This window comes from Takifugu flavidus, chromosome 1 (assembly GCF_003711565.1).
Source record: "Takifugu flavidus isolate HTHZ2018 chromosome 1, ASM371156v2, whole genome shotgun sequence".
In the NCBI taxonomy this organism is placed as follows: Eukaryota; Metazoa; Chordata; class Actinopteri; order Tetraodontiformes; family Tetraodontidae; genus Takifugu; species Takifugu flavidus.
Genome location: NC_079520.1, coordinates 12197137 through 12209503, shown reverse-complemented (window position 1 = coordinate 12209503; position 12367 = coordinate 12197137). Strand labels below are relative to the sequence as shown.

The window sequence follows — 12367 nt, the reverse complement described above, 5'->3', positions numbered from 1 at the left end:
AAAAACAAGGACACAATGGCCGCTGATTGAAAAGAAGGCAAACGTATGTGCAGTCTGACAAAATATAACAGGGGGCCTTTTTGTGCTTGCAGGCACCAAAGCCAGCCGACTTTGTGGCAGGAAATTAAAGGATCCCAACAAATATAGACGGCATTAGTGGAGGGAAAACCCTCGGACAGCGTGCAGCAGTAACCCGGCTCTATGTTACAAGGTTTAATCATCAGCAGGATGATGAATGAGTCGGAGCGAGGAACCCGAACACCGTATATGATGCCGAGGATACACCTCGGCTCCCGTGTGTAATGAGACACGGACACGGTGAGACAGACAACGAGTTCCTGCACAGAAAGCACCAGGAGGCAGCAGAGTGGTGGCGAGAGCCAGGGTTCATCCACCCACGGCTCCAGAGATGCTGCATGTGGGCCAAGCTGAGAACTCTGTGAGCCAGCCTCGATATTTCATTCCACTGTTAGTTGAAACTTCTTCGATTTCATAAATAATGAATAACGTGAAGCGGCCCGCATGGATCATTGAAACCTTTGATGTGCTGATGTCTGCGTCACAGGCGATTTGCTCACCGGAGCGCCGCGCCGCGCCGTCGCCATCAAACAGTTCCATCAGTCGTCCGGCGTCTTGTGATACAACACGCATCATCTTTACTGAACAAATCCTTCATTACAGTCATCGAGCGCGGCTCTTAAAGAACACCGCCATAATAAAAAACACACGCCGCTACCAGCACACACACACACATACACACACAGAGCTTTAACAGCAGCTCTTCCAGACCCGTGTTACCGGTACTTGTTCTCAATTTCTTCAGCGTCCTGATGCTGACAGCTCCACCTCCACTGTTGCTACAGCTAAAGAATCTGAACATCAGTTTTATCCATCTAACCGGGTCCAGTCAAACGTTCATGTTGGCATCTCTAGTGTTCAGGCCAGCTTTTTGATTTTGGCCTCATACGCTGCACAGCTCAGAGCGAGTCAAAGCTGTGGCGACTGTGTGGTGGAGGGCAGACCCAGGAGCAGTTCAGGGCCTCATAGGTGGGGGCACCTTGCACCCCAGCGATGAGCAGCAGTGCCGCTCTGATGCTCAGGCACGGACCCTAATAATCAATGTGGGACGTGACCAAGAGATGAGCAGGACTTGGAGATGAGTCACGCTACATGGATGGAAACAGGCAGATGTGATGTGATCTGGAATAATAATGTGCTGCTGAGGCCAGAGACAAAAGATGAACACCCGCTTAGATAAATCAGTTTAATTACATTTTCATTCTTTAATTAGATGATTCGACCATATGCTTCTTAAAATTTATTCTCAAAATAAAAAGTGGTTTCAACTCCAGAATGAAGAGTCGGGGTTGACTGTAAACACCCCAGGAGATGACCTCAGCGTTGCGTTGGGAAGCCCCGGATTGGACCAGCATCAAACCGCTGCGTCCTGTCTACACAGGTTTGCTTCTCAGGTTCATGAGAGCACCATTTATTATGTTCTGCTGTCAGCAATTGAGGTTTTTGAAACGCAGATGTCACAGAGAACCAAGGAGTCACGAGACGGAACTGCGTCAACATCGACACGGACCGTAGCTGCTTCGGTCAGGTGGAACAGGATCGTATAGAAAACAGATCACAGCACGCAGCACTGAGCCGCTACGCAACTGCTGAAGGAAGCCTGACTAAATCAGGGTTCTGCTGTCTAACACATCAACAGCCTGCAGCCCGGGGCAGTTAAATAAGCCCCGCAGAGACTTTGGGGTGGAAGTGATGAGAAAATGTAAATTCAGTGCTTCTATTCCTAGACTGAGAACTGAAAGGTGATTCAACAGATGATGACAGCTGGGTTTTTTGGGTTTTTTTGCTGTTTTGTTTTGAACATTACAACCCAAAAGAAATCAATTCAATAATTAAAACAGTCAGAAAATGAACAACAAAGCCCATCCCTGAATATCAATCCCAAATCAACATGGACTGTGACTAACATCAAAGACGCTACCTCTGAGAGGCAGATGAAACATGTAATGGGACAGAGCCTGCGTACCTTGTGTAGGTCGAGAGTGTAAGGTGCAGGGTCCCAGGCCACCAGCACCACATCCTTATACAGGGAGCTCGTGTTGAAGCGGTGATTCGGGTTTGCCAGAATCTGCAGAGAAACACGAGATTCAAGATCAAAGTGGATCTACAAAAAAGAGAGAATATCATCCGAACCCATCGTTGCCTGGTTACAAACATCTGTTGACAACACTGAGATGGGAAAACAGACAGAACACACTCGTCTGGTTCTATAAAGGCTGGACCAGTCACTCATTTGTGTGTCCTCCCTGCATGTGCCATCCATCCATCCATCATCCATCCATCCACCCATCCATGCATCCATCCATGCATCCATCCATCCATCCATCCATCCATCCATCCATCATCCATCCATCATCCATCCATCCACCCATCCATGCATCCATCCATCCATCAATCCATCCACCCACCCACCCACCCATCCATCCATCCATCCATCCATCATCCATCCATCATCCATCATCCATCCATCCACCCATCCATGCATCCACCCACCCATCCATCCATGCATCCATCAACCCATCCACCCATCCATCCACTCATCCATCCATTAACCCATCCATCCATCCATCCAGCCATCCACCCATCAACCCATCCATCCATTTATCCATCCATTAACCCATCCATCCATCCATCCATCCAGCCATCCACCCATCCATCCATCCATCCATCCATCCATCCATCCAGATCCAGATCCTTTGATCTTCTTCCCCTTGATTACATAATGCAGCATTACAAAGAGCCATTTTCTTTCATCTTATCTTTATTTCTTCCTCATCTGTCCTGACTGAAATGCCATTAACAGATATCCATCACCTTTTCTGTGAAATGGAGACAGAGCTGAGATATAATCCACCACAGAGCAACCTCCGATGAAGCGCCTCGTTAAAGAAACGATGTCATAAATGATGATCTTCTTCTTCGAGACAGATGTGTTTGCATTATCTGGTGTGCCAGACTCTCTCTCACCTGGGAGTTGATGATGCGTATGGTGGTTTTATTCCCCACGTCTCTCTCGTACCCTTCTGTCGGCGCGGCGTTGAAACGCAGAACTGCATCGTGAGCGTCTGAAAGATGGAACACACTCGAGTGACTGGAGGCAGGTAACAGGCTGAAATTATGTTCTGGAAATTATTCACAATGCAGCATTTTATTTAGAGATTGTAGCCCAGATTTGTTTCTGCACTGAGCTTGAAAACATGAACTGAACAACAGTCTGGGATTGAAAAGAAGAGGCAAAATAGTGACGATCAAACATCAGAAAGGAAAAAGAAATAATTCTATATATAAATTTTGCTGTGAAAGCCTCGCTCTCTGAGATGATTCCTTCGTCTACACACTGACATCTTCAAGTATAAAATTGTGTGTGTGACAACCAACAGCAACACATCTAGCGGAAAGATAAGTGTCCTCCAATGGCTCCATTTCTGAATTGTTTGGTCATTAGAGAAGAAAAATGCTCCAGAGAAAAACATTTGGTCCCTCCAATGTCGCCTATACAACACTAATACAACACAGATTTCTACAAAATCATATTAAGGAAGAAACATAAAATAAATACTCAGACGTTTTTATTTTAAAAGTGTTGTTTATTGTAACAATGTGGACCTGAGTAAAATGAAGAGTCTAATAATTTAAAATTTTATGACTAACGGACTATTTTTTGTGAAATGTATGTATTTATCCTTTTAGCCCGTTTCTACATATTATTATAGAGGCTCTGACTGTAAATATTAATTTAAAATGGTTAAAATACAATTTCTTCGGGTTGTGTTTCAAGATGTTGTGCTCAGAGTGTAGTTCACATTTTCACCACATGAGGGCAGTCACACATAATATTGAATAGCGAATCAAAAGCCCAAAGCTGTGACTCTCCCCAAACACTGGTGAACATCACTGGCTGATGCACAACACGGAACAAAAGACTTCATCTGCCGCTGATTTCACATGAATTACTGCTGCCAAGTTTATTTGAAGAACCTTTTGTTAGTTTTTGTGTGAGCACAAACATGCGTGTGTGTGTGTGTGGTGTGTGTGTGTGTGGGGGGTGGTATGTGTATGATTTCCAGTTGACGGTTGCGATTAAATTAAAGAAAAGTGCCTCCCTCCAAGGAGCACGAGGCCATTCCATAATTAATCCGATTTGTGAGCTTCATCACAACTGTCAAGTCGCCCAGTCTGCTGAAAAACCTACTTTTCTCTTTCAGCTCATTACGGCCACGACACACTGACCTAATAATGTTTCCATCCATCCGGCTTCTGTTAGCTGTGGATTATCTTTAATCAGAGACATGAGCCTGCCGAGGTTTACAAAAACAAAGAGAAACTTTGGATGGACGTCATGATCCTTCAGCTTTGGTCGCTGATGTTTTCATTGCAGTCACCACCATGTCAACATGCACAGGCTGCACGCACGCAACCTCATTTTGTCAGCTTCGCTTTGTCAAGTGACACCTGTGACAGCACTTACATGTTAAAATATTAGCGCGAAACAAAGCCTGAAGCCTGAAGCATTGCTCGCAGCAGCTGAGGAAAGGCACCGAGGCTACGTGCGATTCAACAGAGCATGTTTGGTTACCAGAGGGGTTGGTGGTTTTTTTATTTTTTCCTCTTGAGTGAGCCATCTGCCACTGACTTCACACTCTCCACGGTGACCAAAGAACTGCCAAAGTCTTTCTCTGTCTCCATCTTTGTGTCAGACACACACACATCCTTAGACTTCTATCTTTGCAAGGACATCCATACACATAATGCATTACTCCTTACCCTAACTCTGACATCACAACTAAACCTCTACCACCCCTGACCCTGACCTAAACCAAACCCTAACCTTTTTGCACAGCAAAGATGGAAGAATATTATAATACTGTGGTCTATGTAACGCTGAAATGCAAACACATATAGACATGCGAGAAAGAGAGAGAGTGGTGTTACTCAGAGGTGTTGATTCACTGTTAATCCATGATCAGACGACTCTACAAACTGAATGTCTGCAGAAGCAGCCGTATGATAAAGGCAGCAGACAGGCTGCAGCTGTGTTGTCTGACCTAAACATGTGAAACTGGCACATCACAGATGAACATTTAAAGACGTCTCGCCACTCACCGATCTCTCTGCCCAGGCCTGAGCGTAGAATGGCCCCAGCTGATGTGACCACTGCACAGCTCTTGAAGCTACCTTGGTCCGGATGTTTGTGCAGCTGCTCCAGGGGAAGGGACGGTACCAGACTGGCCCAGCCCAGGGAGGAAAAGGGCTGTTGTGTCCCGTCTACCATCTGCAGGCGGGCCTGGGCTTTCATCTCACACAGCAGTTCTTTAGCAGACTGGCTGGGGCGCCGACGACCTCGGTAGGACACTTGATGTTTGTTGGCGCTCACGTAGTCCTTCATGGCGCGTTGCAGCCGAGGACTGAGCATGTCTGCAGACACGTGGCCCCGCCACAGCCGCTGCACAACAGAGATGGATTTGGAAAAGTAATATTTCTCCAGCTCTGAGGAGTCACCACCAGGCTTCCTGGCCGCTGTGTTCCTCAGGCCGTTTGCTACATCTTCGTCTTCGTTTTCCTGCCTTTCTTCCTCTTCCTCTTCCTCCTCCTCCCCCCCACGGTAGCGGGTGATGCTCCCGTGGTTCTGGGAAGTTCTCTCCCGACTCTGAACGACAGGGTCTGACTGAGAACCGATATTCTCGGTACCAAAGGAGGACCAGGCAGCCAGACTTTGTGGGTCCGGGTAGTCCTGGTGGATTCCCTCCGGGCCACCGTAAATGGCGACCGGTGCACTATCGGGGCTCTGGCTCGCTTCCAGACTGAACTCTGGGGTTGCAGAAGGTCTTGGCTCATCTCTGGTGTATGTGGCAGTCAAGGTGGAAGCCAGTTCAGGACGTGGGCCCAGGTTGGTGTTGTGTAATTGGGACGCCTGTATAGATGCCAAGCGGCGCGTGTCCGGGTGTTGGCAGAGTACGGAGCCAGTGCTGGTCAGGGGCTCGTTCACACGGGCGTCCAAGAAGTAGGAGAGGAGCGCAAGAAAGAGGAGGACCCAGGCTAGCATTCCCACCAGCACCAGCCTCCGCCCCTGCCTCACCCAGGACGTCATTACCTCTCAGTCACACCTGTTCAGCTGGCCCACCAACAACAAAGCCTCGCGGCCAGGACTCAGCCCAGAGGTCAGCTGGAGGGCCTGTAGAAGAACAGAAGAATCAATTAGTCCTGAAAACACAGAACATGGGTAAATGTGAGGCGAGGAGACACTCACCTGAACAGATGCTTCTATTTCCTCATGACCGGGCTTCCTCCAGGATAAAAGTCAACCCTGAGGAGAAGAGGAAACGCCCAAATTAGCGGAGCCGAAAGTGCACACGCATGAATGCGTGCATGAAAACACAGCGCAAGCAGAGACACCACAGGAAAACACCGCCTACAGGGCAAACCAGGGCCGCTCTCCACCCACACAGAAAGAGGAAGGGAAAAGGCGAGGACCAGCTATTACCTACAATCAAATTCATGGCTTCCTCAATCAAGGGTTAGGATGCAAAGCTGGTATTAGAGGACTGCCTTTACACGTCACCTTAAATGTCTCACAGCATGCAAATCATTCCAAAAAAAACCCCAGAAACAAATTTCTTGATTAAATAAAGGTCAGTGTGATAACATCTCCCAATGGAAATTGTTTCTTTTTTTAAAAAAGTTTAGTCACCGTGACTCACTGGGATGTTTGTCTGTGCCTTTTCCCACTTCAACACCAACAACTGATCCGTCTCCAGAAAACTAAATCCTGCTTAGTTTCAGGGCTCCTTTTTTTCCTCGCTGCATGTTGCTGTTTCACCGCCGTACCCCATCTTTCCCAAATATCTATTTACATAAATAAATGAGAATCTCTTTGTGCACCATCAGAGCTTGCACAGACAGCTCAGAGATCACAGGAAAACTCCATGTTCCCCCGCATCTGTAGTTCATTCACCAAATCATTACTCATTTCCTCATGACGACACCGACCCTCCATCCATTCCTTCACTGTTCTCATGACCCCCGACACTTCCTGCTCAGAGTCACGGGGCCACTACAGCCCATCACAGTGGACACCAGGACTCCAACAATGCCAAAAAAGGCCAGGACTGCACCGAGAGGCTGCGATCTCCTTTCAGCAGGTTTTCACAGGACAAAGAAAGGAAATGTGCCATTGTCAAAAAGATAGCACTCATTTTCATTCTTCGTTAAGCAGGCGAGCTGCTGTACGGCACATTAGCTTCACTAATGGCTTACAGAGTGAAAAACGCAGCGATGAAGGTAAATAAATGAGGCATTAAATTGCCTCACATCTAGAGGAATACAATCTTCCCCAGCACGCATAATTATGAGCGTTGGTCTCAATGCAAGAGCAAACTAGTCTTGAAAAAAAAAGGGATGGGTGAGGGGGGAAATAAAGCATTTAACCTTTTTTCACTCTAATTACAGCTTCCTGTGTCTGCTGGGTGCAGCAGACAGGATCCCAGGCAACTCTGCCGTCTTTCCCAGGGCCATACAGTACAAGAGGCCATGTCCAAGCAGCAGGTAGCAACTGGGCCAGAGGGAGCAGAAAGACTATGGGAGAGAGAAAACAAAGGGACTGGAGGATTCAGAACAGGACATCTGCACAAACAACGACTATGAAAACATGCAGCACGTTGAATTCTTCAAGCGCAAACATAAGCAGAATAGGTCTGAGACATCTTCCCCCTGTGAAGCAGTTTCAACATGTTTGCCATGTTTAGGTCAGATGTTAATGGAAAATATGCCATGTGACACCTGGAAAAGACAACTGTGGACGTGGCATGCCCTAAAACACACACACACACACACACACACACACAAATCAAGCAGAAAGGAGCACAGCTGCCTAATGACAGGACTGTCATCATGCAAAGGCCATCTGTATTCAGCAGCGCTCCACACCGTCCCAGCGTGAGCGCGCTCCCCATGCGGCGTCTGCGGGTGTGAGCCCCGAGGCTGGCAGTGCACGGCTGTGTGAGAGCAGCCAGTCCGCCTCACCTGGTAGCAATCAGGATGTGTGCCTCAATAACTGCAGCAAAGCAGCATAAATGCCTCGCACAGATGGAGGGATGGGAGGAGGGCAGACAGAGCAAAACCGGAGGAAGATGGCTGCCAGTCAGTGCCAGACGGCAAACCAGACACAGCACAAGGCCGGAGGAGATGACGAATGCAGGAAAGAGCACATTTCAATAGATGGTGTTGGGGGGGAAATGAAAAAACAACAAGTTCTGCAATAGGGAGGGATCAGGTCATTTCCCCTCAGGAGGATTATTGTGTGGTTTACGACCAGCAGGGGAGGGAAAAGGAGCGAAAGTGAGTGAATGGGCAGACAGGAAAACATGTAGGGGAGCATAAATCACCATCAACCTCAAATGAAAACTCTGCTGACACACTGGGGTTCCATTCTTCATCAATCAGGCAGCGGACGATTAAAATAAATACTGCTGCAGATGTTAGAGACAGATGTGTTAGGGCTTCAGGAACTGACAGTAAGGTAGACTTTTAAGAGATCTGACACTAGGGTGGGAATTGTGACAGAAACATCCACTATAATTTTCTGAACCATTTCAGATGACTCAGATGTCCAAAAGTAAAAGTCAATGACGACGCGTGGAAGAAGCATCGGTGTTTTGTTTTTTGGAGGAAAATGCTGGAAATTCCATTCGTCATGTAAATGAATGGATGAAACAACGGTTTAGGTCATAATGGGCAATTTTCTTTGTCATTCCTTGTCACAGGAAACTCGTGGATCATCAGTCCAACCAAACATGATATTTAACTAAAGGTTTAGTTATTTTTATGAACTCCAGAGCCCCCACAGCTGCTTTGATCCAGGAAAGTTAATGGGGATTTTTTTTAGAAATCTTTAACGACTCTGGTGTAAGAGTACAGTCATGAAACATCTGCACTGCTTTATTTTGAAGGCTTGTTTGCTTGTGTGCACTAGCACATGCATTTGTAAACCTTAAACAATAAAAGTGGGCATTTTCTAGTTAAAACGGAATCCAGAATATAGAGGGAATGTTTGGCTACGTGTGATTTGCCCGAAGTCACAGCTAAAGCTGCGTGTTTGTGCAGCGCAGACGGCTGCGGGTGAGCACAACAATCGGCTTATGAGACTAAACAAAAAGTACAGGAAGAGTTGAAGTTTGCTGGTGTTTTTGAGGTTTGCTGGTGTTCAGATTAGCCGCTTCCCCCTCTTTCTCTCACCCGTTTGCTGAGCTGAATGCACCTGCGTGGGAGAGGACTCCTTCAGCCTGCAGGTGGCGCTGTGGCAGACAGAACATCGTAGCTGATTCTAACGGGGACATTTCAAACTTAACACATTCAACTATAGAAGTTGCAAGGAAGGACACTTATAGACTGGACCACTTCATTAGAGCAAACTATTTCTACTGTTTGCATACATAATATCCAGCCGTGCACACCTGGTCCTCCCGTTCTCTGCCAGCCCACATTTTGATTCCTGGCAAAGCTCCCATAATCATCCCTATTATTCTTTCGCCCCGACAACAGGTACCCATTACTGCAGCATGAAGACACAAATTAGAGTCAGTCTCTGGTGCAACAGCTGTGGTTCCGATACTTTAGATACAAACACTCGGCTGCCAACACGGTTATAAAAAAGGTGGTGGAAAAACACTTCTCGCCTCCGTGCAACGAATTCCTCATAAAAAAGATGACCATTATAATATTTAAAAAAAAAATGTCCTGACAGTAAATGCAGCAAAAATAAGAGGATGAAAAGTGGAAAAAAAACACTTCAGAATCAAACAGCACCGGGGAGCTGCAGCATTTGCTGATGTGTGTTCCTGTTTACAGACGCTGCTTTTATTACAACTGCATGTAACTACTGAGCACAGGCTCGTTATTTAACATTAGTCTCATCTTCTTAAACGCTTTATCCTTTTTGGGTCACGGCGAGGGTACACAGTGGGTGAAGGCAGGGTGAACCGCCAGTTCCTATATGAGCATTTGTGGGGTTGGTACTTTGCTCAAGGGTACCTCGGCAGTGCTCTGAAGGTGTTCCAGCACCTTCCCCAACTAGCAAAACTCCTTCCATTTGTCCACACTGGGGCTCGAACCGCATACCCTCAGCTTCTCAGTCCAGTTCCCAACAGACCAGTCACCACCACCCTTTTATTTAATACACAAACATATTGACATGTACACATGTATACATGTACACATGTGTACATAAACTCTATATTGGGTGAAACACTCAAACCTCTGCACTAAATGAATGGCACTAGTGAGGAAGGCTGGTCGCCAGACCTGTTGGACACACAGCACATAAACCCCAATATTCACAATGCAATCATGCTCCTAAAGTCCCAGCATGCCTTGCTGTTGCCCACAGTGATATTTCTCATACATCACGAGGACAGTCACAGCCAGAGGTGGCTGAACTCAACTCCAGCCATTCACTGACTTCCTGCTGGGTGACTGGAAACTACTTGAGGGAATCCAGTCACGCAGCATCAAACTGGAAATCCTGAAGATCACTTCAGGGGCCCTGCTGAGGGCCCAGAGGATGAGCCAGAGGATGAGCCAGTTGCATTTTCTTGAAAGTTAAGAGCCAGTCTGAGGAGGTTTCTGAAGGAGTCACAGCTTCTGTTCTTCTCATTCACAACACAAACAGAGATTCAATTTATTCCAAAGAGGACACTCATAATACTACTGAACAAGGCCAATATTAACCACCTATCCCTTCTCACAGGGGGACATTGAGGACAGGGTGAGGACATGATGGCGCTGTCCAGAGAACACGCCATCCTCTTTTATTCTGCTTATTACAGGAGCGCATGTACAAGAGCGTAGGTTCTGTCAAATACGGCGCTGGCCAAAAGGGCTTGTTCCTCATGAAATATTAACCCTTCCAGAGTGGCGCCGGTCCTGCCCTAAAACTTTAAAGCCACTTCCCTTTAATATTCACACTGCAGCAGTTCAAGCGCTTACAAAATAACACGTCCCGGCAAGGTCACGAAAGGGAAGAGTCGAGCAACGGGCGGCTGATGCAAGCGTGCGCTCAGGAAGCAGCAATTTCCGTTTACACATCAGCTCACTCAAACCTGTGAGATGACAACGTGAGACTCTCCACTAATGAAAAGTGGCACTTTTCTGGAGTTTGGTTGCAGCTTCCCCATCTGATCCAGACTCGTCTGTTGGGTCCATGCGGACTATTCTGCGGATTAAAATGCGCCACTTCCCAATCTGGTGGAGCTGTGAGAGAGCTAACCATCTGGCGCAACACAGTCTGTCTACACATCAGCCAAAAGCTTTTATAGTCCAACCTCTACAATGCATTCAATAGCACAGAATAGCATGGTGGTGATATTTTACTTCTTTTTGTCAAAAACACAAACACATGCACAAAGAATAGCAAAATTGAACTATTCCCCATCTCACAGCTCTTTAAATCAAGCCTCACCAGCTAGTCAGGGTCGTTGGGGCCATCCTCATCTTCAAATGTGAAATATTTCATGCTGAAAGCACAACTTCTTAATTCCATGCCAATGAGCTCTTGGGTAACCTTGAAACCTCATTCCTGCAGTGAAACTTGTTGATACTTGCCCAGATTCTCTACGCTACTCAGAATTTCCCATCTCATCCAGGCTACTCTTGCTGAACTTTAATACATCAATGCATTCTTTTGTTTACTGATCAAATGTATTGATTTTCTCATAAATTCCACTGACAGAGCAACAGTTGCAGTAACAGCAGATTTTAACGGGGGCAGTATTGGAAACTGTAACAAACATGATGGACTACACAAAAAACAACTGACAGTGTGGCCATTAAACCTGATGAGAATTCAGCCAAACTGTCCAGAAACAACAAATATATGGACCCGTGGGTGGAGGTGGAAGGTCACAAAAGATGGAGCAACAGCGCCATCTAGAGGAGTTGTCCCTTTAAATTAATGTAAAGAGCTCTCGGGTCGTTAAGAGCAGACAAAGGGAGGAATGCTGTTAAAGAAGAAAAGAAAAAGAAGGTATGAAATAGAAAATCTTACAACCTGAACTGTGATGTGACAGAAGATGCATTTCCACGTTATCAACACCTCTAGTGTGTGTGTGTGTGTGGTGTGTGTGTGTGTGTGTGTGTGTGCAGTTGCTGTTATACTACCCACCAGGCCAAAAGCAGACTTGGGTTGTGTTTCAACAGGAACAGAATGTTTGCCAATCATGTGGCAAAAACAGGAACTACGCAGCTAAATGTGCCTGCAGAAACAAGAAGTGCAAACGTTACTAAACGTTACTCAGCG

At 46.6% G+C, this 12367-nt stretch overlaps 1 protein-coding gene across 7 annotated transcripts in view; it reads right to left on the bottom strand.

Annotated features, from left to right (window-relative positions):
* st6gal2a (ST6 beta-galactosamide alpha-2,6-sialyltranferase 2a) overlaps positions 1–12367 on the bottom strand; it is a 35382-nt gene that overhangs the window by 6789 nt on the left and 16226 nt on the right. For 6 of the 7 annotated variants that reach the window (XR_008951824.1, XR_008951830.1, XM_057041421.1 and 3 more), the window contains exons 2-5: positions 6326–6382; positions 5182–6250; positions 3046–3143; positions 2045–2146 (exon numbers count right to left, since the gene is read on the bottom strand). Coding sequence is in view for 5 of the 7 variants with exons in the window: in XM_057041421.1 (XP_056897401.1) it covers positions 2045–2146; positions 3046–3143; positions 5182–6166 (1185 nt within the window). In the remaining 2 variants the exon portion in view is untranslated. Of the gene's footprint in view, positions 1–2044; positions 2147–3045; positions 3144–5181; positions 6251–6325; positions 6383–12232; positions 12324–12367 lie in introns of all 7 variants that reach the window. The other variant, XM_057041756.1, reaches the window with a different exon arrangement.